Genomic DNA, 27,932 nt, shown 5'->3' with positions numbered 1-27,932 from the left:
GTTGAACATGATTGGTTTCAGAGACCAATTATAATATAAATTGATTGGTTGCACTCATCGGCTGAACGAAGGACGCTGAACCGCAAGCCCCATTACTAAATGAAGGGGATTTGCAAGTCTCGGTAGAATCCTCGGCCAATACGCGAAGGATCCTCGGGTAGTGTATCCTCCATTTAATAATGGCGGTTGCGGTTGTGCATCCTGGTGCTGTACAGTAGAGATTCGGTTGCATTCGGTCTCTGAAAACGATCATGTCCTCTCACCCGTTGATTTGGAGTGGTTGAGTAATTCGTTAATCTACAGAAATTCTGAACTAATTACATAATTTGCAAAAGATAAGAAATGGCTAACGCGGTTAGAGCCGCCCCCCTCCTCTCTCTCAGAGCTCATGCTGGGGATTGTCTATATAATGCGCGAGACAGCCCATCGCTTCGCTCTCATACACAGATCAGAAAGCTCGAGAGATCAGAAAACGTTCAAAAGAAGTGGAGGAGTTCCCGGGCCACTTGCAAAGTCTCTTCCTGCTCTTCGAGTACTCTCTATTCCCTGTACCTGCTCCCCATCTCCACAGCCATGCCGAATCAAACACTGACTTTGGAAAGGTAGGTCATTCATTCACCTGAATATGCTCTTCAGATTTCTCTGCTAAGAGCACGTTAAAGAGCAGCCGGTTTATTTTCTCTTTCGAATCCATCTTTTCTTTCGATTAATACCTTCCTGATTTATTGTAGGGACGTCAAGCAACAATAATAGGCTCAATCAAGAGGTTTCATATTGTATTTACCTTATTTAAATTACTTGCTATCGTGCATTTCAATTCGCAGTCTATCGAGATGATGAATCACATGATTTTGCAATTTTACATCATTTGCGAAATTATCTAACTAATAGCATCAATCCAAGTGACCGGACCTACAAGCCCAAACTTAATATATAAGTACTTGTACATCATTTTCAGGACTCTCGAGGTCAAGTTGCTTCTCTAGATTAGCCTATCTTTGGCTAATTGTCAATATGTGCTTATTAATGTTTGTTTTGGCATCATTTGGTCTATTCACGCAAGTTCTTGATTTTTAAAGCTCCAACAATCATTTTATGTTTGTGTATCAATTTTGTAGCATGTCAATTGTGTTATAAATTCTTCTAATTTGGGGACGAGAGAATGTTATCATATACATGTTCTATACTGAACATAGTACACAGTTTGTAGATTTTATGTCTTTTGGAGCTTCTTTTGTCATGTAACGTGAACTTGGGAATAAAATATGGTTTGTTGATTGGAATTATTTATTTGGCTTTTCATCCTTTCTTTTTTTTCCTTCTATTATAGTTTCATTAGTGTCATGTGCTTAAATTTTTTGACTGTTTGGTCTAATAGCTTTTCTATTATATATACATTTATTTTAGGCATAAATAATAATATTTTACAAAAGAAACAATCAAAGTAACATCCTTAGAACAAGCGCAACTGGGGTGCCAACACCTTCTCTTTCGAGATCAATTCCCAAACCCGTGCACTCTAAACAAAGCTTTGGTGGCCAATCATACCGGGTAAAAGAATGGCGGCAACTCCCTTTTTTGTTATTTATTTACATTCGTTGGTGACGTTGGTTTTTAAGAAAAATGAGGACAATAGAGTTTTCTGTTCGAGTCATATCATTAAAAAAAACTCTATTAACATTAATTTGCAGAGTAATTCTTACATTATTTGGACTAAAAAGTAAAAAGGTTAACTATCCAACTTAATGAAACGTTAATATTGCTAGAACAATATTCAACATTAATTTGCAAAGCTTCACTGTACCTTGATATGCAGTCCTATAACTAAATCACCAATTAATTAAACAAGAGTCATATAGGGTTACATCTATTTTTTCATATAGCAATTTATTTATAAATATAGGTATGCACAAACATGATTTAACGACAATAAACTGTACAATTCTTAGGTGATTGAAGAACTGATTTGTTAAGGAGTTCTAACGAAATTTTAATTTTTTTTCCTTAATTAAAGCCAATTTTTACTTTTTGTTATATAGCTGATGTCCAACAAGTATTTAGAAAAATCTAAGAATCTTATGATGAAAAAAAAAATCAATTGACGAAGGTTTGTATTGTGGTGTCTAAAATATACCCTGAGACTTTTATCCATTAATTTAATCAATGTCGTCATGGCCGCCATTAATTTAATCCGAAGACAATTAATGGCGGGCACCATTAATTTAATGTTAAATTACCATCCGACGACAATTGCCGCCGTTAATTTAATCCGAAGACATCTCTACGTATTGTCATTTAATTAATTTCTTCTTTTGAATCTATCATTCTTCCAATTAATTTCTTCTTAATTTGGTGTCGAGAGAATACGTAACCACAATAATATCAATAATAAGAAAATTTTGACTCAACCAAAAGATTCCACATTATAGTCACTTTGTTTAAGCTGCTCATCATCATGCACTTCAATTTGCATCATTCCTAGACATTGAGCTACTCGGTTCTACTATTTTACATCATTTGTGAATTCATCTACATCATAGCACTAATAAAAGCAACCGGCCTCAAGCCCCAACCTAGTATTTCGATACTGGTACACTAGATTCAAGACTCCCGTTTCCAAGTTGCTTCTCTAGGCAAACTTGTCTTTGACCATGTGACTGGTCGTTAACATGTGCTTGCTTTGGCATGTAGAAAACTTGTTTTTGACCATGTGGCTGGTCATTAACATGTTCTAGCTTTGGCACATTTAGAACCTATTCGTTTTTAAGAGATTGTTCAATTGATCAATGATGTACCCATTGATATTTGAAATTCCCGCAATATTTTATATTTAGGTACCAATTTTGTCGCATGTTGTTTTGTTTGTAATAAATCTTGTGATTTTCATAAACTTTGTAGATCCATGATTATTTTTTAGTCAAAAAGTCACTCCTGTCCCTTAAAGACTCCAACTGTTAGAAGGTTATTATCAAAACTCAAAACCAGACCCTGCCTACAAAGTCGTTCGGGTTGGGTAACACCAAAAACGAACAAATGCGACTGATATCGGAGACCCGAAGCAAGGGTTCATCCACTCCGGGTTTGGCAAATTTGACAATCTGCCAATTGATCGCATAGCCAGTCTTTAACCCTCACCTCAGTAAAGCAAGAATGTAAATTTAGATTGCTACTCCCTGTAGACCGCATTATAAAATCTCTCCGTAAAACAAACGACAAACGTGGAAAAAAATTTCTTGGCATCATACAAGAAAACATTACAGTTCAAATTTGGTCCCAGGGTTATATAATATTTTGCATGACAAGAAAACATTACAGTTCAAAGCTCACTACATAGCCTGTTGAAAATTTATAAACTCGGCACAGATAGATCCTGCATCAAAAGCTTTACAATATGCTATACTGATAATCATTTACTACCTAAAATTCATGGAGTAACGTAGACAGAAGCAAGGAGCTTGCTAAACTGACTATTTTTTCAATGCGAAAACTAGGGTTAAAGGCATACGAATAGACTAAGGAGACAGAAAATTTGTTCATAAGCACTGTTTAATGATGTTTTGTCCTTACAATTATCAGTCTCACCATGGACTACTCTTGATGTTAATGCTGGTCCAGGATCAGATGAGTATGATGGTTCCATATGTATGAAGTTTGCGTGAATAGCATCAGACACCTATTGCTATCTATATAGACCTTAGAAAGCTAAGAGTTATAGTTCATGGTGAAAACCAGTTCAGATGGAGTATCAAAAGGATTAAATGTGTGGTGCTAATCAGTCGAGACAATAGTGACTCCGAAAGGTTCTGTGCTCGATGAAAGCAACAGAACACCCATTTTCAACAATAATTAGCTCATACATATATGCTAAAAAGTCAACATATGTAGATTGTCCAACCTTCAGTTCCTCAGCCATTCTATCATTGCAAGTATTTAGCACGCCGTGTTTAATTGCTATTTTTGCATTAGCACTGCTCTCCCACAACTTTACCATGGCCTCAGCAAGACCTTGCAGCTTTCTGTTTCTTCCTACAAAAAAAGTAGGATTAGTTTAGAACGATTTTGAGACATAGTATAATCAAACCAGTTTGTCAGCCATTAACCAGCAATGGCAGAACAGCATAAACTTTATTGCCATTGATGCACACATACCCAGGGCAAAATGTGGAGGCATCGTTCTTGCAAGTCTACGAAACCTGGTCATCTCTTTGTTTCTCAGACAATGTCTAACCCCATAAGGAAGAAGCCTAAATGAAGGTTTCTATCCAGGAACCTCTGAGGGGAGCAAGTCAGCATCAACTGGAACTGGCTCACAGCCTGATCAATCCTTGAACCGTGGACCCAACTCATCTAATAAACTGTTAGGATCATTCATATCCATGCGTTTTTCCTTAGACGGATCCTTCATATATTCTGCAGAACCACATAAAATCCAGCCTCCATCGCTATGAAAAACATCGCTGGCTATGTCCTCATTTTTCAGAGAATTTACACTGGTCTGTATTTTTTCGTTGTATGATTGGACACAAGGAAGCGTATAGACCATCCCTCGGTACAAGACCACTGAACTTCCAGATCTCCATATAACAAAGCCTCCAGTCCTACTCTGACAAGGCAAGTGTATTAGAGGCTCATTATCTCAGTGCATCAATGATTCATGATTAAAATAAAGACTCAAGTCTCCAACGCCAACCGAGATTTATTCAAGTGATTACATCTTTGAAGTCATGATTTTATATCCATTCCAGATGTCAAAAAAGGCACTTAAATGCACGCAAGCAATCAGCAAACTCATGAAAGTTCCAGGCTCATCAAGATTCAACCTTCATTTACTTACTTATCCATAAGCAAAGAAGATACCAGCACTAACCTCCAAAGTTTCATGGGTTCTTTTCATGTTAAGTGACTGGGGACCTTCAAATTTCAACTTCACCACTTCATCCTCTCTCCACTTCTCATGTATAGAATCCACCAAAGCCTGGGTAATCCCTGCATCCCCAACTTTCATCCTCTCCACCATCCTGAGAGCAATTTTCTTAAGCCTCCTGAGCTCATGTTGCGGAATTACTCTCTCCGCCAAGTCCACATGCTTCCTCGACTTGGAAACAGCTGCAGAAACCGCTTCCATAAGAAAATCCTCTAAGAACGTGGACACTTTTTTCTCAGCCGGAACTTGAACCAGAGGACAGAAGAGCCAGACCACTGCCCCCGAAATGCTGGAGATAGAGAACTCCGCAGCGCTCCATGCGCTCGCGAAATCGTGCAGTCCGTAATTTCTCGCGCAGATGGCATGCGAAAGAAGAGATATAAAGTGAGACTACCCGTGAATTTTCTGAATCACTGACGGATGCTGCATTCCATCAGCCATGTTTGCAATAGGCGATGGGGACCTGCAATTGGAGCTCCTAGTATGCAATATTCAAACAGGACCACAAAACAAGCAGAACAACTTGCGATTGATCAAGGCAAGAGGGTCCTTCAGTGCACAGAAGCATTCCCATCATCCATTACTTTTGCGTTCTCATGTTGATCATGGCGTATATTCATCTAACTGTTATAGGTAGGGAAACATACAGGAGAACATCGCGGGGAACATGAGTAACCACAGATATACGGCTTTAGCATGAAGATCTTAGAGTCTGAGATAATCGGAACGAGCATATCAGATCCTAGAGTCTGGAGGGCGTCGACGCTGCTCTGTAGGTGATTGCAGAAATGGGATCCCCAAATCTCGGCCGCCCAAGCAGATTAATGCGCGAAGGAAAGCGGCGCCGGAGCAGAGATGGAGCGAGCAACGGAGCAAAGAGCGAGCGCCGGAGCAGAGACGGAGGAAGCGACAGGACCAGCGAGCGAGCGAGCGCCGGAGGGCGATGGCGGGGAATGGCCGCTTGACAAACGCAATGCCGGAGCAGCAACAACGAGCGCGGAGTAGCAAACGAGAGCGAAAGATATTCAAAATTTGAAAGCTTCGCTCGCATTTTCTTCTAGAGGAAAGAGAATATGTGCAGACTCTGCAGAGGCGCTAGCGTGCAGGCGCTAGAGGAGAGAGAAAGAAGATTATTTACCATCTCGGCGAGCCCACCTCACAGTGCCTCGTCAGTCCACGTGGTGCTCCATGATTGGTCGGGACCATGCTGACATGGCGCTCCCCACCACCCAATATTTTCTCTGGTAAATGAGGGGCAGCAATTTCTTGGTTCCTACAAAAGCCTCTACCGACTTGGAGAACGATATTGAGCAAAAGCCTCTATACTGACTTGGAGAACGATATTGACCTATTGACCTAGAGAACGATACCATCGATATTGAGCAAAAGCCTCTAACGACTTGGAGAACCATATTGACCTATTGACCTGGAGAACGAACGAGTTCGCTCGTTCGTTCTCCAGGTCAATAGGTCAATATGGTTCTCCAAGTCGTTAGAGAGGCTTTGCAGGAACCAAGAAATTGCCGCCCCTCATTTACCAAAAAAACAAAAGAAATTGCTGCCCCTCTCCACGTAGGGCTATAAATAGGCGATGACCCAACCCTTTACTCCACGACCATCACGCAGAGCAAACGGTCGAGAGATCAGAAATTGTTCAAGCGAGGGGCTGGGCACCAGCAAAGTCCTTTCCTGCTCTTCGAATCCTCCTTCGTCTCCTGCACTCACTCCCCTTCTCCACAGCCATGCCGAATCAAACAGCGACTCCACAAAGGTATGTTATGCTCTTCAGATCTTTGTTAAGAACAGGAGAAAGTAGTCAGTTTCTTTTCTCTTATGAATCTATCTTTTTTCTTCATTTAATATAGTGATGACGGGCAACTACAGCATAAGCAACAACAAAAAAGTTTTGACTTGACTAAGAGATTCCACATTATATTTACCTTGTTCAAGCTGCTTGTCATCGGATACTTCAATTCGCAGCATATCGAAGCGTTGAGCCCAATGATTTTGTAGCTTTATATTATTTGTGAAGTTACTTATCTCATAGCACTGATCAAAGTGATTGAACCAGTTCGCCCAAACTTGATGTACATATGCTTGTACATTGTTTTTGGAACTCTCAGCTCCGAATTGCTTCTCTGGACAAGCTTATCTCTAATTGTGTGGCTGATCATCAATATGTGCTTGCTAGTATTTGCTTCGGCATGGTCTGGGTTGCTTGGACAAAGTTTTGACTACTTTCGAGAGATTATTCCGTTGTTCGAGAATGTGCTGTCTTCCCAAGTTTAGCTTGATTATATTGTATTTAAAATGAATTTTGTTGTATGCCATTTGTCATAAGTATTATTTGTATTGAAAAAGAGAAGATTATGATTTGCATGTTCTGAGTATTGCCATGTCATGTACACAGTTACTTTAATGTCATTGATCTTTTACTTGGCCTATTTTTTTTTTCTAAAGTCAACAAAATGAGTGCACTATTTCAATTCATATTTGTTGGGTTGAATTTAAAATTAGTCACTTTAATTTTATGAATTGATTAAAATAAGTTGTAAGAAACCAAAACCAACTTAAACTTAGAATTGACTCAGATTATATTTATGGTAACATATCAAAATGTTACCAGAACTTTCCCCATATTAAGCTTTTAGCTCCAAAACTTGAATCAGTGATGGCTCCAGAACAGACTAATTCAAAGTAAGTGAGGATGCAAATAATCTCGAACGACACTGAGAAAAATCAATTTTCCTCGAACAAAGAGGAACAGAACAGACCCCGAAAAGCTCCACAACCCCAAAGCCGAAAATGCGAGAAAAACGGAAGCGAAAGCGATCAATCAGCACCAAGATTGCACCTTTCTTCGATAGGCCGAGCGGAAATACCGAGGAAGATCGAAAGGGTGCGAATTCCCGCAGTTGGGCTCGAGTTTATTACGAGAGAGGGGGCACGGCGAAGGAGATGAAAGATGGGTTAGCTCAAAGCTAACCGTCCCAACTCTCTTTCGAAATCGACGAAACGCGAGAGGCGGAAGGCGCTTGTATCACATCATCATCATCGTCATCTCCCACGGAGGCGACGAGGTGGAGTGAAGCGGCTGAGCTCGACGGAGCTTCGGCGGCTACGCGAGCCGACGGGGCGGAGATGGGTTGAACGGAGGAGAGCGGCGGCGGCGGCGGCTGGGCGGCCGGAACTCTGGTGGAAGCTCGGCTGAAACGGCGCTGGCTCGGTTGAGGTTGCTGGTTCGCGGAGGAGGAGCCGCAGCGCGGCGGCTTCGGGAAGAAGAAGGGTGGAGAAAAAAAGAAAAGAAAAAGGAAAAGGAATAAAAAACAGAAATTAGAAAAAAAAAAAAAAAGAGAGATTAAAGAAAGGTTTACAATGGTAGGCCGCGTGGTCGGGGCCGGGTCGGGCGCGTGAGAAAAGAGTGGGCCAATTAAGTGCGATTAATTGGAAATTTATTAAAGGAAATTATAGTGCAGGATTGGTGACTAAATGAATATATACACATATATATATTAGACAAAAAAAATATGAGAAAAATTAAAATAAATTTAATTGTGATGCTCGAATTAATTGGAAATGAAGGTGGACCAAAAGAAACTCAAGTGTACGTTACTGAAATTAAAACTGCTGGAATCCGAACACGATTAATAGTTTAGGAAAAATGATTTCCTTCTTAACAGAAGGGGAATCATTTTCATTTTCATTCATTTTTTTATTACTGTATTCTTTGTTGTTTTTATCTTTTTATCATTATAATATATATTTTTATTTTGCAAAGTAGATGAACACTTGAAAGGTTGATAAAATTCGGATTTCAACGGCTGACATAATCATTATTCCTTCGATAAGGCATTTTCCTTTTCCCACATATATCCCCTCAATTTTTATCTTTCATAGGATCATCTCAGTTTTTTCTATTCATCCAAAGGAAAATTTTCATTTTTTTGTTGTTGGAATTTGTTGAAACCATGCCTAAAAGATTTTTAAAAAAAAATTATTTTTGTTGTTGTTGTAATTTATCGAAACCATGCCTATAAGATTTCCGTTAACTCCATCTCCCCACCGCCCCTCTCCCTTCCTCCCTCCCTAACATAAATTGCATGGTTAAGGTACTACTAATCCAAGTTATTCAAAGTGCTTTGCTCTACTATGTTCCAAATATCACATGATCAATGTTGTTATGGTCGTTTTAAAACAGTTTTGTAAGTTGGACATATGCTTTTCATCACATCATCACCCCATCCTCTCGTACTAAAGCATAATGGTAACCCACTCCGGGTTGGCTAAGTCCTCAACCAAAAGGCATAAAGAAGAACAATCTAAGACTAATAATTCTAATGAGACTAAGAAACATCACATGCTACGCCAAATAGAAAGATGACACTTACTGAAACTTTGTTAGAATTCAAATCCAGGTCTTGATTTAGTCACAAACAACTGATTTGATCCATGCATCTGCATCATAAAAACATCATGCTAATCACTTAACTTTTGTCTACACGAGTAAGCCTTGTGATTACCCTGGATGACAGTACCAAGATCATTTCTGATCTTGAAACAGCTTTGTTGCATAGCTTACCAATCAAATCCAGCATTACAACGGTAAAATTCGACGTCTCACGGTAGGATGCCAACCATTTCTTGATGAAAGGACAAGTACAATCAAGCTATCCTTTACACTAGACTAAGGGCACGTTTGGGTATGCTTCGACACAAAGCAAAAAATTTCTCGCTTGAATTTAAACATTATCCAAATTTCAAAAATTCATGCAAAAAATTATATATTAGTTTACATGTCATTTATTGTGAAAGTTTTAGATGTTATGGGTTGAGGAAAAAAAGTCAGTATGCGTCCGTCATGAAAATTTTATTAAGCAAAAAGTAGAAGCCTATATAAACACGGCTTAAATATTCACAACAATCCCAAGCGAGCCAACTGAGATAGATAACCACAAGCATGTTACACAACATCATCTTCTCCACGGTTCCAGTTTAGTCCCTTCCAAGAACAAGCAAAAGCGGTCGTTGTCGCTGAAAAGCACATGCATTCCTTTAATCCGTCAGGCTGAGCTTTTGTATGCTCGCACAGTTAAGGAATAGTCGCATGCTGATTACTCTTTATGTGCTCATAGAATCAAAAAGAGAATTAGCCTCTCTCTACAACAAGAAGAAAAAAACACTCTCAAGCGCAATGTTCTGTAATTCCGAATTTGCAATAATTCTTCTACACGGTAGTTGCGCATACACAATGAAAAATGGAGCTGCATTTCTCATCCCACTACACATGTATGCATTGTGCACTTTATGAGCTCATGGAAAATAAATAGTCTTATGAAGTTGGCATTTGGTATACAACATGTACTACAGTACACTTCACTAGATGTTACACAGAACATGTGGATCGTGGAGTCTTAGCCTATTTACGGGGCCAGTCTCTAAAACGAACATAATGGTAGCGGAAATTTGTTGCCCTCCATGGGCAAAAAAGAAATTGGTATTTGGCCATTGGCCCGGTCTCTTTTTTTTTTTTCCAAAATAGCTTCATTCGTTGCCACAGAAATACAAGAGATAAACAAAACAATTTTATTACAAACTAAGACAAATACCAAATAATTTCAAAATAAAATAAGCTCCATATAATAAGATGAATCAGGTTAGGGATCACATGCTCAAAGAAATCAAAATTAATAGCTCATCATCGAATTCATATTCAGTAATGAGCAAACACTAAGATCTTTAACTGTTGTTACGATTTGCTATTCACCGATGTGTTTAGATTCGGCGTCCCTAATGCTATCACTATTCAGAGTAACAAGATTGAATGAGTATAGATCCAATATCTGTAAGAGCAAAACCTTTATGAAGCTCCTTCGATTTCCTTTGAAATTGGATTTATACACCAACGAGACTCGAGAAAAACGAAACCCCGAAATCATAAACGTAGAAAACCCAAATCGAGAATAGATTGGGATAGAAACCTCTCGAAACAAGAGAGACACTTCTATATCTAGATTAAATCAGAAAAGAAAAGCTCCGCAAAATGGGAGAAAAATGAAGAAAATAAAAAAGAGAGCCAAATCCGTCAAACAAGAAAAGAAAAGAGGGGGGGGGGGGGGGTCCTTCATGGATGAAAGAGAAAATGGTTGTGCGAAAGATGTGAGGGAGAGGAAAGCTACCCTGCCAATTGACTAACCAAAATATTGATGCCTTGCCATGGGTTAAAAAGGAAATTGGGGATGGCAGGCCGACCGTAATATCATTGCCCGACTATGGGCAAAGAATAATGTCGGCCAAAAGAAATCTGGGGATGGCAAAATGATCGGAATTGTCATTGGCCGACGATGGGCAAAAGAGGAATTTGGGGATGGCAAAGGGATCGTCATTATCGTTATCGCAATTATCATTGGCCGACGATGGGCAAAAGAGGAATTTGAGGATGGCAAACGGACCGTAATTATTGTTGGCCGACGATGGGCAAGAGAGGAATTTAGCGTTTCGTTATTTTTTTCCAGCCGTTGATGTAACCCTCGAGGGGATCTGACGGTCCTGTCCTGACCCTGGAAACTTATGGCAGACAGCTCGGATGCACTTTTGCAACAAGTCAAGGCCTCTTCCGCTTAATTATTCACAAAGCTCAAAAACCATCCCAGAGTTACATTCGGATCCCCCATCTCAAAAGCATGGCCGATCATACAATAACACCATAAAGGTACCACCTTATGAATCCATTTGAATATGTTCTAAAACCTTTGCTTAGAGTGTGGCCTAGTAGCCAATTCTCTTTTTCTTTTGAATCTGTTCTTCCAATTAACTTTCTCCTAATTTGGTACAGGGAGAACGGACAATCACAACAGTATTAACGACAAGAAAGTTTTAACTTAACCAAGAGATTTTACATCATATTCACCTCGTTCAAACTGCTTATCATCACACATTTCAATTTGCAACGTACCGAGGTATTGAGCCACTCAGTACTACTATTTTATATCATTTGTGAATTCATCTATATCGTAGCATTAATCAAAGTGACTGGACCCTCCAGCTCGAACATGATATTTCAATACTTGTACATTATATTTGGGACTCTCGCTTCCGAGTTACTTCATTGGACAAGCTTGTCTCTGGTCATGTGGTTAGTCATCAATATATGCTTGCTAGTGCTTGCTTTGACATGTCTACTCATACGAGACTCTGATAGTGTTCATGAGATTGTTCAAGCGATCAATGATGTGCCAATTGATATTTGAAATTCCGGCAATATGTTGTATTTGGGCATTGATTTTGTTGCATGTGGTTTGTAATAAATCTTGTGATTTTGATGATCTATTTATATAGATCCATGATTACATTTTAGTCAAAAAGTCTTTAGACGGTCCCTTGAAGGTTCCAATCGTTAGATGGTTATAATCAGAACTCGCAGCCAATGATCCTGCCTATACATTCGTCGGGGTTGGGTAACGCCAAAAACGAACAAATGCGATTATTATCGGAGACCCCAAACAATGATTAATCAACTCCTAGTTTGTCAAATTTGACAATCAACTCCAGAACATGTTTAGACGCAAAAGGAAGTGATAGATATAGTACCAGTACGCAACATATCAACAAATGCTTATTCAAGTCAAAAGTTTTGACCCCAAAAAAGAAACTATTGAAATCTAGAGTTATATTCATGTGCCAACCAAATTGATGACGGAATGAATTCAAAATTCTTATTTTCGGTGAAAAGTGGAAAAGTTTTGACAATTTAAAGTTCTTACGAAGTTCTATCAAGTTGGTGAAACTCAAAAAAGTAGACAATTTTCTTACCAAAAAAAAAGAAAGTAGACAACTGAAAAGGGGACACGGTGAAAGGGAGATTTAGTAGTGTCGTTTATCCGATTGTCACCACAAGTAGACTGGGTGCAAACAAGGTATACGTTTCAGGCAGTGCCACACGATAAGCATTGGTACTCATTACATAGATTCTAGAAAATGCTAGTGAAGCCTATAGAAAATCTTTCTCGTGCTAAAGGCAGGATATAAGAACTTCAATAAGAAGCCTTAGCTTCTGGGGCAATTCATCAACACTGCAATATAGGAAAGCAATCATTCTAAGTAGCATATTGCTCTAGCCACACTATATCAGTACAAAATTAATCATTAGATTGTCCAGCCCTTTCCAAAGAACAGCCAATATAAAGTGAAATCAATCCTTGTATATTTCTAAAAACTCCTCCTTGTTCATTTTTATATATAAGCATATTTGGGATGCTAACCCTATGCTCCAAAGTTTAATCTTGCCATAACAGTGTTGCCACATTGCTCTCCTCCAATTTATTCAAGCATGAAGTGATGTTCTAACCTCCATGCTCATCACATTCAATTGAAACTGGAAAAGAAAGAGAAAGTGACTATAGGCATTTCAAGCAAGCCAAACATGTTGTAATCATTGAAGAAAATCTATAATCCCCAACAGGAGAAAAAAGACATCAAATTTCACTTCTCAAGCAACCTATAGATTGCTCCGATGGACTCAGCAACATATGAGAATCGAGCATGCCACTGAACTATAGACTACATACAGGCATTGCCAATTAGTTACATGAAATAGATAAAAAGGATAGACCAGCAACAAGAGAAAGGAGTGTTAGGACCTTCAAAGGGGAAGCCCGGACATGAGTGGAGAGTTTCTGGCTCTGATCGGACGGGGGTTGAAGAGTGGACGACCGGGCGCGCGTGTGAAGCCCTCCCATGAGCGTTCGGACGTCTCGAATTGGGAGGGGAGGCTCTGTCCACTGCTCCTCCTCCTCGAGGGACGGAGCATTGCTTCGTAATCAACGAGCTCAACTGAACACGGGCCGCGAAAGCGGCTGAGACGATGGGCGACATTTATCAAATGACACCCGTCATCACAACCGTTGATCAGATCCACGGTTGTGAACGGTTGTGATGATGGGGTCCACAATGCCTCCCTCCAAAATGTAATTGATCCCTGCTCACGCGGGATCCTTGCTCACGCGGGATCCTTGGAATCCATCTATCGGGGACGGGGCAGCAATTTCTTGGCATCTGCAAGAATGTTCTGGCCGTTCCAAGCCGAGAATCTTTTGAAGCAACTATAAATAGTTTAACCCCACCCCTTTTGCTTCACACCCAACACGCAGAGCAAACGCTCCAGAGATCACAAATCGTTCAAGCGAGGGGCTGGGCACCGGCAATGTCTTTTCTTGCTCTTCGAATCCTCCGTCTCTTGCAGTCACTCCCCTTCTCCACGGCCACGTCGAATCAAACAGCGACTCCACTAAGGTATGTTATGCTCTTCATAGGATAAAGCAGTTGGTTTCGTTTTTCTCCTAAATCTATCTTTTCTTCTTCTTTTAATATAGTGACGACGAGCAACCACAGCATGAGCAACAACCGGAAAGTTTTGACTTAACCAAGAGATTTCACATTATATTCACCTTGTTCAAGCTGCTTGTCATCGGATATTTCAATTCACAGCATATCGAAGCGTTGAACCCAACGATTTTACAATTTTATATTATTTGTGAAGTTATTTATCTCATAGCGCTGATCAAAGTGACTGGACCAATTCACCCAAACTTAATGTACATGTTCTTGTACATTGTTTTTGGAACTCTCAGCTCCGAGTTATTTCTTTGGATAAGCTTATCTCTAGTTGTGTGGCTGATCATCAATATGTGTTTGCTAGTATTTGCCTTGGCATGGTTTGGTCTGCTTGGACAAAATTTTGATTACATTCATGAGATTATTCCGTTGTTTGAGGATGTGCTGTCTTCCCAAGTTTAGCTTTTTTTTTTGGTCTAATCCTAAGTTTAGTTTGATTATCTTGTATTTGTTATGAATTTTGTTATATGCCATTTGTAATAAGTATTATTTGTATTGGAAAATAGAGGATTCCGATTTGCGTGTTTGAGTATGGTGAACCTTACATTATTGCTATGTCATGTACACGGTTACTTTAATATCATTTGATCTTTTTCTTGGCTTATTATTTTTTTTTCTAAAGGTAACAAAATGAGTGCACTAGCCCATGTTTCAATTCATATTTGTTGGGTTGAATTTAAAATTATTTATTTTAATTCTATGAATTGATTAAAATGAGTTATAAGAAACCAAAACCAACTAAAACTTGATCTAAATGGAATTGACTCCGATTATATTTATGTTAACGTATCAAAATGTTACCAGAACTTCCCCGTATTAAGCTTTTAGCTCCAAAACTTGAATAAGTGATGGCCCAGAACAGGCGGACTAATTCAAAGTAACTGAGAAGCAAATTCCACGTAACAACTAACAAGCAAGCTACAGAAAAGCTCCACGACCCCAAAGCCGAAAATGCGAGAAGAACGGAAGCGAAAGCGATCAATCAGCACCAAGATCGCACCTTTCTTTGATAGGCCGAGCAGAAATACCGAGGAAGACAGAAAGGGTGCGAATTTCCGCAGTTGGGCTCGAGTTTATTACGAAAGAGGGGGCACGGCGAAGGAGATGAAAGATGGGTTGACTCAAAGCTAACCGTCCCGACTCTCTTTCCAAATCGACGAAAAGCGAGAGGCAGAAGGCGCTCGTGTCACATCATCATCATCATCTCCCGTGGAGGCGACAGGTCGACTGAAGCGGCTGAGCACGACGGAGCTTCGGCGGCTGCGCGACCCGACGGGGCGGAGATGGGTTGAACGGAGGAGAGCGGCGGCGGCGGCGGCTGGGCGACCGGAACTCTGGTGGAAGCTCGCCCGAAACGGCGTTGGCTCGGTTGAGGTTGCTGGTTCGGGGAGGAGGAGCCGCAGGGCGGCGGCTCCGGAAAGAAGAAGGGGTGGAGAAAAAGAGAAAAGAAAAAGAAAAAGGAATAAAAAAACAGAAATTAGAAAATGAAAATAGAAAACTTTTTTAAAAGAAAAGGAGAGATTTAAAAAAAGTTTATAATGGTAGGCCGCGTGGTCGGGGCCGGGTCGGGCGTGTGAGAAAAGAGTGGGCCAAGACTAAAGAAAAGAATAATGGGCTGAATGCCGTGGATTAGGAGAATAGACCGGGTCAGACCAGTAATCGGGCCTAGTCTCCTGACCCGGCCCGGTGCCTTTTCCATATTAATGAATAATTAAAAAATCCGAAAAATTTCAGAAAAAAAAAAATGGTTTCCATTGAAACTTACAGAAAATAAGTTTTTCAAAAGATGGTCCCGAGTGTGATGTGCGCATGCAAGGCGTGCCAATTTCAGAGAGCAAAGGAAAATAGGGTGCTCCATTCAAGATAAGTGCGATTATTGGAATTTATTAAAGGGAATTAGAGTGCAGAACTGGTAACTAAATGAAATATATATATATATATAAGACAAAAAAAGAAATAAAAAATGGGATTGGAAAATTAAAAGAAATTTAATTGTGATGCTTGAATTAATTGGAAATGAAGGTGGACTAGAAGAAACTCAAGGGCACGTCAGAGAAATTAAAATTGCCGGAATCTAAACACAGCTGAAAAATGGTTAATTTTCATTAGTTTGATAATTTAGGAAAAGTGATTTTCTTGTTGATAAAAGGGGAGTCATTTTTCCTTGATTTAAGTTTGTTGTTTTCGGTTCACGAGAATTTTTTTGTAAATCGATTAGTTTTATGCTATCTAATCACTAGAAAGTCGGAAAACAAATTTCAAGTGAAATGAACAATTTGAAAAATATTTTCCTAAAAGTAATTGGATATATCGCTTGGAATAATTAACTAACAAAAATATTTTTTCATCATTGATAATAATTTATATTTATAATTTTTTGTGGACAATGAAGATATTTTCATTTAGATATTTTTATAGTCGATAAAAGTCATCAAATTTTAAAAATATTTTCCAAAACGTGAATTTTTTTGAAATAGACGGTAGTAAAATATTGTTTTTCCAAAAACCTTCCCTCAATCCCTTTTACATACGTGAATTATGCCGCTTTACTAGGACTTTTATCGAAATTCATACTCTAACATGACAACTTAAACCTCTCTCTCTTTTCAAATCTAGAGGTGATAATTTATCATTTGAGAATGTATGTGGTGTGTTCTAGTAGAATAGGATTTGAGAAGAAAATTGGGGGGCATGCAATATATATGTACTTTGGTCTTTAGTCAATACTTCTTTATGCCTTGAGATCTTCCATTAGATGATAAAAAAAAAATACATTTTAGGCGTAAAAAAGAAAAGGAAAAAAAAAAGCAAAAGCTTTTAAAAAATTGGGTTATTTGAAAGGCATCACAGAAGATTTGACAAGCCTTCATCAATATTTGTTTCCATTATAGGAGCCTCAGATTTTTCTAAATACTCAGTTATAGATCACTTGTATAACAAGTAAAAAAAATGGCTTTGAGAGTCAACTTAGCCGAGGTGTAAAATAGCTAATTAGTGAGTACAAAGCATGACTAAACACAAAAAAGGGGGCAGAAATTAGTCAAGGAAAAAGAGAGAAAAAAAAAAGGAAGCAGGTGCCCCATGCACAAATCAGAAAACATCGACGGGCTGAGGATACGCGTTCCCGGGCAGCCATGCATGTCCTCAAGCGTTGATGAAATCAACGGTTGAACATGATTGGTAGTGCATCCTCCATTTAATAATGGGGGTTGCGGTTGTGCATCCTGGAGCTGTACGGTAGAGATTTGTTTGCATTCGGTCTCTGAAACCGATCATGTCCTCTCACCCGTTGATTTGGAGTGGTTGAGTAATTCATTAATCTACAGAAATTCTGAACTAATTAGATAATTTGCAAAAGATAAGAAATGGCTAACACGGTTAGAGCCGCCCCCCTCCCCCGCCTCCTCTCTCAGAGCTCATGCTGGGGATTGCCTATGTAATGCACGAGCCAGCCCATCGCTTCGCTTCACTCTCATACACAGATTAGAAAGCTCGAGAAATCAGAAAACGTTCAAGCGGAGTGGAGGAGCTCCTGGGCCACTTGCAAAGTCTCTTCCTGCTCTTCGAATCCTCTCTATTCCCTGTACGTGCTCCCCTTCTCCACAGCCATGCCGAATCAAACACCGACTTTGGAAAGGTACGTGATTCATTCACGTGAAAGGGCAGAGAAATCTAAAGAGCAGCCGGTTTATTTTCTCTTTTGAATCCATCTTTTCTTCCGATTAATACCTTCCCGATTTATCATAGGGATGACGAGTAACCGCAAGAACTTTTTGGCTCAACAAAGAGGTTTTATATTGTATTTACCTTGTTTAAATTGCTTGCTATCACGCATTTTAATTCGCAATCTATCGAGACGATGAATCACAAGTAAAATTGTGATATTATAACGATGATGTGGAGAAGTTCTACCTGCAATCAATTGGCAGAAAAAACAAATTAGTGAGTACTGCTGACTGTACATGACAGCGTACTTCTTTACCAATGGAAATGTAACCATTTATATGATTAAGTACTTGATGGTTTAGCATCTTGAAGAGAACCATCCCAGTCCTCTGATCAATGGCCTGCGCCAACCACATAACCAATTCCACGAGAACATGTCAGAGATTTTTCCATAGATTCAGTTGAAATAGAAGTAGGAGTGTGGCACTGTAACCACGATAACATTCAGAAGTGGTCTTACTTCTGCACAATTATTGTGAGAGGGGAAATGGACCAATGCCATGCACCCATCAAAGAGTTTACTCAGCTATTATTAAGTCAAAATGAAATAATGATTTAGCAAAGGGACAGATTAAGCTTACAAGAGGGTTCATTTCAGCTTCAAAACTTTTGATGATTGACTAATAATAATTATAGTTCATTTACCTATATCCATGAAGTACAACAAATTCTGAAAATTAAGTCCACTCATGCTTCATGCCGAGTACAGAAGATTTGAACCTGGGATAGAGGTGCAAAACAAGAGGAGGGAGGCCAATGAAGAAATTGGCAAAAATTCTAATAGATCATTAAAAATGGACACATTTACGGGGGACATATTGTCGTCTTGAGATCATCCAAGCAGCAGTTAACAATTGGTATAAGGAGACCTCGTCGTGGCTGCTGTTACAACTGCAGCATGGAGAATTTAAATGGAAACTTTTTACCGAAACACCTAGCACACAACTTATTAATCTTTTGACAAAAATGTACTTTACCTGCTCGACAGTTGCATGGTCAGCTTTCTCATTACTTTTAATTCTGCCTATAACCATGTCCTGCACACTTTCTCGAATTGAAGTTCTCATTGTGCAGGACATGCCAACATTCAACCTTCCCTCCCACTCCCGCAGTTTTCGTTCATACAATTCATTCTTTCAGCAAGTCAAATACTCAGCAACACATTAAGAAGCTAGAGAGCATATCAGTGTCCACCAAAACATGTTTAGATGCAGAAGGAAGTGGTAGATATAGTACCAGTACGCAATATATCAACAAATGCTTATTCAAGTCGAAAGTTCTGACCCCAAAAAGAAACTATCGAAATCTAGAGTTATATTCATGTGCCAACCAAATTGATGACAGAATGAATTCAAAATTCCTATTTTTGGTGAAAAAAGGAAAAGTTTGACAATTTAAAGTTCTTACGAAGTTCTATCAGGTTGGTGAAACTCAAAAAAGTAGACAGCTGAAAAGGGGACACAGTTGAAGGGAGATTCAGTAGTGTCATTTATCCGATTGTTACCACAAGGAGACTGGGTGCAGACAAGGTATACATTTCAGGTGGTGCCACTCAATAAGCATCAGTACTCAATACATAGATTCTAGAAAATGCTAGTGAAGCCTATAGAAAATCTTTCTCATGCTTAAGGCAGGATATAAGAACTTCAATAAGAAGCTTTAGCTTCCGGGACAATTCATCAACACTGCAATATAGGAAAGCAACCATTCTAAGAAGCATATTGCTCTAGCCACACTATATCAGTACAAAAGTAATCACTAGATTAATCAGCCCTTTCCAAAGAACAGCCAATATCAAGAGAAACCAATCCTTGCATGTTTCTAAAAACTCCTCCGTGTTCATTTTTATATATAAGCATATTTAGGATGCTAACCCTATGTTTAATCTTGCCTTAACAGTGTTGCCACATTGCTCTCCTAGAAATTATTCAAGCATGAAGTGATGTTTTAACCTCTCTGCTCATCACATTCAATTCAAACCACTTTCAGCCTCTAAAGAAACTACAAGATGCTTCACTTGTGCAAAACTTTTTCCCCTCACTATTAGTTTCACCAACTCGCGATACTTCCAAAGCAAGTGCATGTTCTCTATGGTACCATAAAAAATGCTACGCCTTCCTGGATTAAACCAAACAGAAGATGAAAAGTTAGTCATGAAAGCTGACTTTTTTACATTGTTCAATCAAGAGGCACAGCTATTCTTACCGATAAGCAGGAAGGGCTTCATACTCAGACCAATCTTACGTAGTAAAGATCTCTCCTCATCACTTATGGTTTCCAGATCAACTGGAAGGTCTGCTGGTCTAAGATTCTCCTGCACTTTTGCTAGAGCTTTCTCAGCCCTTTTGACCTTCCCTTTAGCCTGGAAAGAAGAGGAAAAAATAAATGGAAAATGTGATAAATAATTAAGGAAATGGAGCAGAATTTTATAGCATAAGTTTGTTCGATCTCGTAACTTACAAGAGCAAGTTTCTTCTCAAGATATTTCAAGAGTGCAGCATGCTTATTGAGTGATTCATCTCTACGCATTTGCTCAACATCTTTGCTACTTATTTCATTCCCCCACCGAGAGGTGGCAGCCAGAGTTTCAGTAAGAGTGCCAGCAACAAGTGGGCTTTTAGAAGCTTTTAATTTTGATTCAATTGCAGCTGAGGCCCTCTGACGTGCTTGGTCTTCCTCATTTGCCTGCACATCTTTTAGTTTTTCTCTCTCTTTCAGTGCTTCTACAACAACAGGAGGCAAGAAGTCATTGCCCCTGTAAAACACAATATAATCTTTGTTCCTAGAAAGTAGTGTTCCCCCAGTTAAATTCCGCTTTCAAAATGACACAAATCAATAACAACAGAGCACCAAATTTTCCTTACCTAAAAGAAAAAGGACGGAATATGCAACACTAAACAGAAGTTGATATTATCATAATGCCAGAACATTAAGATTGGAACAAAATGCTCGGAGAGATAAGAACTTGCATAACCAATCCTTCACAACACTACAAAAGTATGTCCCAGAATGGCAACACACTAACCTTGGCTGAGTTTTACCATTATGATAACAATTATAAATTCCATGGTCAGAGATGAAATAGAAAATTCAGCATTGTACTGTGGGCTTGAAGGATAATGATTTAGTCAAACCACCACTCTATGGCAAATAGTTGGTAATTCTTTCTGTCTGGCAAATCAAATAAAGTACAGACTCCGAAAGGTTCTGTGCTCGATGAAAGCAACAGAACACCCATTTTCAACAATAATTAGGTCATACATATATGCTAAAAAGTCAACATATGTAGATTGTCCAACCTTCAGTTCCTCAGCCATTCTATCATTGCAAGTATTTAGCACGCCGTGTTTAATTGCTATTTTTGCATTAGCACTGCTCTCCCACAACTTTACCATGGCCTCAGCAAGACCTTGCAGCTTTCTGTTTCTTCCTACAAAAAAGTAGGATTAGTTTAGAACAATTTTGAGACATAGTATAATCAAACCAGTTTGTCAGCCATTAACCAGCAATGGCAGAAAAGCACAAACTTTATTGCCATTGATGCACACATACCCAGGGCAAAATGTGGAGGCATCGTTCTTGCAAGTCTACGAAACCTGGTCATCTCTTTGTTTCTCAGACAATGTCTAACCCCATAAGGAAGAAGCCTAAATGAAGGTTTCTATCCAGGAACCTCTGAGGGGAGCAAGTCAGCATCAACTGGAACTGGCTCACAGCCTGATCAATCCTTGAACCGTGGACCCAACTCATCTAATAAACTGTTAGGATCATTCATATCCATGCGTTTTTCCTTAGACGGATCCTTCATATATTCTGCAGAACCACATAAAATCCGGCCTCCTTTGCTATGAAAAACATCGCTGGCTGTGTCCTCATTTTTCAGAGAATTTACACTGGTCTGTATTTTTTCATTGTATGATTGGACTCAAGGAAGCGTATAGACCATCCCTCGGTACAACACCACTGAACTTCCAGATCTCCATATAACAAAGCCTCCAGTCCTACTCTGACAAGGCAAATGTATTAGAGGCTCATTATCTCAGTGCATCAATGATTCATGATTAAAATAAAGACTCTCAAGTCTCCAACGCCAACCGAGATTTATTCAAGTGATTACATCTTTGAAGTCATGATTTTATATCCATTCCAGATGTCAAAAACGGCACTTAAATGCACGCAAGCAATCAGCAAACTCATGAAAGTTCCAGGCTCATCAAGATTCAACCTTCATTTACTTACTTATCCATAAGCAAAGAAGATACCAGCACTAACCTCCAAAGTTTCATGGGTTCTTTTCATGTTAAGTGACTGGGGACCTTCAACTTTCAACTTCACCACTTCATCCTCTCTCCACTTCTCATGTATAGAATCCACCAAAGCCTGCATAATCCCTGCATCCCCAACTTTCATCCTCTCCACCATCCTGAGAGCAATTTTCCTAAGCCTCCTGAGCTCATGTTGCGGAATTACTCTCTCCGCCAAGTCCACATGCTTTCTCGACTTGGAAACAGCTGCAGAAACCGCTTCCATAAGGAACTCCTCTAAGAACGTGGACACTTTTTTCTCAGGAGCTTGAACCCAAATGGGAGAGAGGACAGAAGAGCCAGACACTGCCCTGGAATGCTGGAGATAGATAACCCTGCAACACTCCATGATGGCTACAAGCCTACAATGCTCGCGGAATCGTGCGGTCCGTAATTTCTCGCGCAGATGGCACGCGAAAAAAGAGATATAAAGTGAGACTGCCCGTAATTTTCTGAATCGCTGACGGATGTTGCAATCCATCGGCCATATTTGCAACAGGCGATGGGGACTTGCAATTCAAACAGGACCACAAAACAAGCAGAACAACTTGCGATTGATCAAGGCAAGAAGCTCCTTCAGTGCACAGAAGCATTCCCATCATCCATTACTTTTGCGTTCTCATGTTGATGATGGCGTATATTCATCTAACCGTCATAGGTAGGGAAACATACAGGAGAACATTGCGGCGAACATGAGTAACCACAGATATACGGCTTTAGCATGAAGATCTTAGAGTCTGAGATCATCGGAACGAGCATATCCTAGAGTCTGGAGGGCGTCGACGCTGCTCTGCAGGTGGTTGCAGAAATGGGATCCCCAAATCTCGGCCGCCCAAGCAGATTAATGCGCGAAGGAAAGCGGCGCCGGAGCAGAGATGGAGCGAGCAACGGAGCAAAGAGCGAGCGCCGGAGCAGAGACGGAGGAAGCGACAGGACCAGCGAGCGAGCGAGCGAGGGTGCGCCGGGCGGGCGATGGCGGGGAATGGCCGCTTGACAAACGCAATGCCGGAGCAGCAACAACGAGCGCGGAGTAGCAAACCAGAGCGAAACCAGATATTCAAAATTGAAAGCTTCGCTTGATTGGAATGACTTTTCTTCTTCTCAAGAGGAAAGAAGGAGGGAAGAGGAAAGAGAATATGTGCAGACTCTGCAGAGGCGCAGGGCTAGCGTGCAGGCGCTAAAGGGGAGAGAAGATTATTTACTATTTCGGCGAGCCGACCTCACAGTGCCTTGTCAGTCCACGTGGCGCTCCATGATTGGTGGGGACGCTCCCCCCACCACCCAATATTTTCTCTGGTAAACGAGGGGCGGCAATTTCTTGGTTCCTGCAAAAGCCCCTAACGATGTCCGAGTTGGACATGGTTAGGAGATTTTTGTACATTGTAAGCCTCTAACGATCTCCGAGTTGGACATTGTTAGGGGCTTTTTGTACATTAGGTGGTTGAGTTGGACATGGTTAGGAGCTTTTTGTACATTAGGGGCTTTTGCAGGAACCAAGAAATTGCTATAAATAGGCGACGACCCATCCCTTTACTCCATGAACATCACGTAGAGCAAACACTCGAGAGATCAGAAATTGTTCAAGCGAGGGACTGGGCACCGGCAAAGTCTTTTCCTGCTCTTCGAATCCTCCTTCGTCTCCTACACTTGCTCCCCTTCTCCATAGCCATGCCGAATCAAACAGTGACTCCACGAAGGTATGTTATGCTCTTGTTAAGAACGGGATAAAGCACTTAGTTTCTTTTCTCTTCTGAATCTATATTTTCTTCTTCATTTAATATAGTGATGATTAATGAAGCAACTACGGTATGAAAGCAACGTGAAAAGTTTTGACTTAACAAGAGATTCCATCTTATATTCACCTTGTTCAAGTTGCTTTTGTCGTGACACTTCATTCGCAACATATCGAAGGGTTGAGCAACGATTTTGCAGCTTTATATCATTTGTGAAGTTATTTATCTCATAGCGCTTAATCAAAGTGGCCGGACCAGTTCGCCCAAACTTGATGTACATGTGCTTGTACATTATTTTGGCACTCTCCGAATTACTTCTCTGCAGACAAGCTTATCTCTAGTTATGTGCTAGTCATCAATATGTGCTTGCTAGTATTTGCTTTGGCATGGTCTGGTTTGCTTGGACAAAGTTTCGACTACTTTCGAGAGATTATTCCGTTATTCGAGGATGTGTTGTCTTCCCGAGTTTAGCTTGATTATATTGTATTTGTTATGAATTTTGTTCCATGCCATTTGTAATAAGTATTATTTGTATTGAAAAAGAGAGGATTTCGATTTGTGTGTTTTGAGTACAGTGAACTAAGCATTATTGCCATGTCATGTACACAATTACTTTAATATCATTTGATCTTTTTGTTGGCCTAAGTTTTTTTTTTTTTCTAAAGGTAACAAAATGAATGCACTAGCCCATGTTTTAATTCATATTTGTTGGGTTGAATTTATGAATTGATTAAAATGAGTTGTAAGAAACCAAAACCAACTTAAACTTAATCTATATGGAATTGACTCAGATTATATTTATGGTAACATATCAAAATGTCATCAGAACTTTCCCCATATTAAGCTTTTAGCTCCAAAACTTGAACCCAGGCAGACTAATTCAAAGCAACCGAGGATGCAAATTCCACATAACAAGCAAGCTACAAACGCGCACAACAAATGCTCTATTGCGCACAAGCCTACCACCAAAGAATCCCGAACATGCTAAAAAATAATCTCGAACGACACCGAGAAAAATCAATCTTACTCGAACAAAGAGGCAAAGAGGAATAGAACAGACCCCGAAAAGCTCCACCACCCCAGAGCCGAAAATGCGAGAAGAACGGAAGCGAAAGCGATCAATCAGCACCAATATCGCACCTTTCTTCGATAGGCCGAGCGGAAATACCGAGGAAGACAGAAAGGGTGCGAATTTCCGCAGCTGGGCTCGAGTATATTACGAGAGAGGGGGCACGGCGAAGGAGATGAAAGATGGGTTGACTCATTTCCGCATCGACGAAAAGCGAGAGGCAGAAGGCGCTTGTGTCACATCATCATCATCATCTCCGGCGGAGGCGACGAGGTGGAGTGAAGCGGCTGAGCTCGACGGAGCTTCGGCGGCTGCGCGACCCGACGGGGCGGAGATGGGTTGAACGGAGGAGAGCGGCGGCGGCGGCGGCTGGGCGACCGGAACTCTGGTGGAAGCTCGCCTGAAACGGCGTTGGCTCGGTTGAGGTTGCTGGTTCGCGGAGGAGGAGCCGCAGGGCGGCGGCTTCGGGAAGAAGAAGGCGTGGAGAAAAAGGAATAAAAAAACAGAAATTAGAAAATTAAAATAGAAAAAAAAAAAAAAAAGGGTTACAATGGTAGGCCGTGTGCTCGGGTTGGGGCCGGGCCGGGCGCGTGAGAAAAGAATAATGGGCTGAATGCTGGGGGTAGGAGAATAGACCGGGTCAGGGGCCTGGTCTCCTGACCCGGCCCGGTGTTCTTTTCCATATTAATTAATAATTGAAAATCCAAAAAAATTCAGAAAAAAATGGTTTCGATCGAAATTTACAGAAAATAAGTATTTTGAAAAGATGGTCCTGAGTGTGATGTGCGCATGCAAGGCGTGCCAATTTCAGAGAGCAAAGGGAAATAGGGTGCTCCATTCAAGTTAAGTGCGATTAATCGGAAATTTATTAAAGGAAATTAGAGTACAGGACTGGTGACTAAATGAAATGTATATATTAGACAAGAAAAGAAAATAAAAAATGAGATTGGAAAATTAAAAGAAATTCAATTGCGATGCTTGAATTAATTGGAAATAAAGGTAGACCGGAAGAAACTCAAGTGCACTTCAAAGAAATTAAAATTGCTGGAATCTAAACACGGCTAGAAAATGGTTAGTTTTCCTTAGTTTGATAGTTTAAGAAAAGCGATTTCCTTCTTTATAAAAGGGGCAGTCATTTTCCCGATTTAAGTTTGTTATTTTCGGTTCATGGGAAATGTTTTTTGTAAATTGGTTAGTTTTCTGCTATCTAATCACATGAAAGTTGGAAAACAAGTTTCAAGCAAAATGAACAATTTGAAAAATATTCTCCTAAAAATAATTGGATATATCACTTGGAATAATAAACTAACAAAAAATATTTTTATCATTGATAATAATTTATATTTATAGTTTTTCATGGATGATGAAGATATTTTTATTTACATATTTTTATTGTTGATAAGTCATCATTTTTAAGAAAATATTTTCCAAAACGTGAATTTTTTTCGAAACAAACGGTAGTAAACTATTGTTTTTTTTTTCCCCAACCCACCCCACTTGTGGTTGCGTTGGCTCAAGCGGATGTCCCCATCCCATTGGGGGGTTCGATTCTCCATGTGCACACTTTGCGCGACTTGAGTGCAGCGCCGTGGGAGGTGGGTCCCTACACTAGCATTGCCCTAGGTTTATGTCGTCGGCTACCGGCTGTACGGTGGTTCTCAAGTATAAAAAAAAAAAAAACTATTGTTTTTTTCCAAAAACCTTCCCTCAATCCTCTTTACATACGTGACTTACGCCGTTTTAATAGGACTTTGATCGAAATTCATACTCTAACATGACCACTTAAACCTCTCTCTTTTTAAATCTAGAGGTAATAGTTTATCATTTGAGAACGCACGTGATGCGTTCTAGTAAAATAGGATTTGAGAAGAAAATTGTGAGGCGTGTTATATATGTACTTTGGTCTTTCGTCAATACTAGATCTTCCATGAGACAATGAAAAAAACTACATTTTAGGCTTAAAAAAGAAAAGGAAAAAAGCAAAAGCTTTTAAAAAGTCAAGTTATTTTAAAGGTATCACAGAAGATTTGACAAGCCTTTATCAATCGATTTGTTTCTATTAGAGGAGTCTCGGATTTTCTAAATACTCAGTTATACATCACTTGTATAACAAGTAAAAAGAACTGGCTTTGAGAATCAACTTAGCCGAGGTGTAAATTAGCTAAGTAGTGAGTACAAAGCATGACTAAACACAAAATGGGGGCAGAAATTAGTCAAGGAAAAAAAGAATTGGGGATCTCAGGAAGGCAGCAGACGAGCATCAAGTAATTTGGTTTAGCACAATATAACCAAAATTCTTCCTGCCAAATTACCAAGAAATATTGCAATGAACCGTCTATATCATAGCTAAACCTTATCAAATTTCTGCTAGAAATAGATTTAACAAGTATGGACTGTCAAGTTGAATAGGATCTTAGATGGGCCAATACTAATCCCTAGCCAAGAAAAGCCATATATATATATACCTTCACCAAAATTCCCGTGAGATGTAAACATCGAATGGGCAATCTAATCATCTATATAAACACAACCGCGATTGTTATTATTATTGCCTGTTATTATTATCTAGTAGCGTTTTATTGGGCACAGCTTATGGAGCCTGAAGAAGCGAGGGAATTCAAATCATGGAGGTTTGAGAAACTTTTGTCTTTGTGTGGTTCTCTCTCTTTCTTTTCTTTTTGTGCACAACTTCTGGAGCTTGAAGAAGTCAGATTGAAGAAGTGAGAGAATTCAAATTTTGAGAAACTTTTGTCTTTGTGTGGTTCTCTCTCTTTCTATCTCTTGCC

At 39.8% G+C, this 27,932-nt stretch overlaps 2 protein-coding genes and 1 pseudogene across 5 annotated transcripts in view; all 3 read right to left on the bottom strand.

Moving 5' to 3' along the window:
- Window positions 1–15,519, bottom strand: part of LOC104444399 (serine/threonine-protein kinase RIO1) — a 35,646-nt gene extending 20,127 nt beyond the window's left edge. Inside the window, exon 1 of one of the 3 annotated variants that reach the window (XM_039314058.1) lies at window positions 15,315–15,519. The gene's annotated coding sequence lies outside the window, so the exon portion shown is untranslated. Of the gene's footprint in view, window positions 1–7,673; window positions 8,067–15,314 lie in introns of those variants that run through there. The other 2 variants (XM_010058053.3, XM_010058055.3) reach the window with 2 other exon arrangements.
- On the bottom strand, window positions 3,988–5,938 carry LOC104444400 (CRM-domain containing factor CFM3, chloroplastic/mitochondrial-like). Of its 2 annotated transcripts, XR_005551595.1 has the most exons (3): window positions 4,868–5,938; window positions 4,150–4,603; window positions 3,988–4,026 (listed from the first exon to the last, which is right to left on the bottom strand). XR_005551595.1 is itself a non-coding variant. In XM_010058056.3 (2 exons), exons 1-2 carry the CDS (start codon window positions 5,123–5,125, stop codon window positions 4,319–4,321), a joined length of 543 nt encoding a protein of 180 aa, XP_010056358.1. In that variant the 5' UTR covers window positions 5,126–5,938; the 3' UTR covers window positions 4,149–4,318. The 2 variants fall into 2 exon arrangements, 1 of the variants encoding a protein (XP_010056358.1); XM_010058056.3 differs by lacking the exon at window positions 3,988–4,026 and having other exon boundaries at window positions 4,149–4,603.
- Window positions 15,520–19,836: 4,317 nt separating the features above from the next.
- LOC104444401 lies at window positions 19,837–23,414 on the bottom strand (annotated as a pseudogene).
- Between the last annotated feature and the right edge of the window lie 4,518 nt (window positions 23,415–27,932).

Source organism: Eucalyptus grandis, chromosome 5, assembly GCF_016545825.1.
Source record: "Eucalyptus grandis isolate ANBG69807.140 chromosome 5, ASM1654582v1, whole genome shotgun sequence".
NCBI lineage: Eukaryota > Viridiplantae > Streptophyta > Magnoliopsida > Myrtales > Myrtaceae > Eucalyptus > Eucalyptus grandis.
This window is presented reverse-complemented; position numbering and strand designations above follow the sequence as displayed.

Excerpts from the sequence above, each read along its gene's own strand:
- LOC104444400 (XM_010058056.3), bottom strand. The coding sequence starts at position 5,125 with ATGGAAGCGGTTTCTGCAGCTGTTTCCAAGTCGAGGAAGCATGTGGAC. Across the intron at positions 4,604-4,867 it reads GAACCCATGAAACTTTGGAG|AGTAGGACTGGAGGCTTTGT; the intron begins GTTAGTGCTGGT and ends TTGCCTTGTCAG.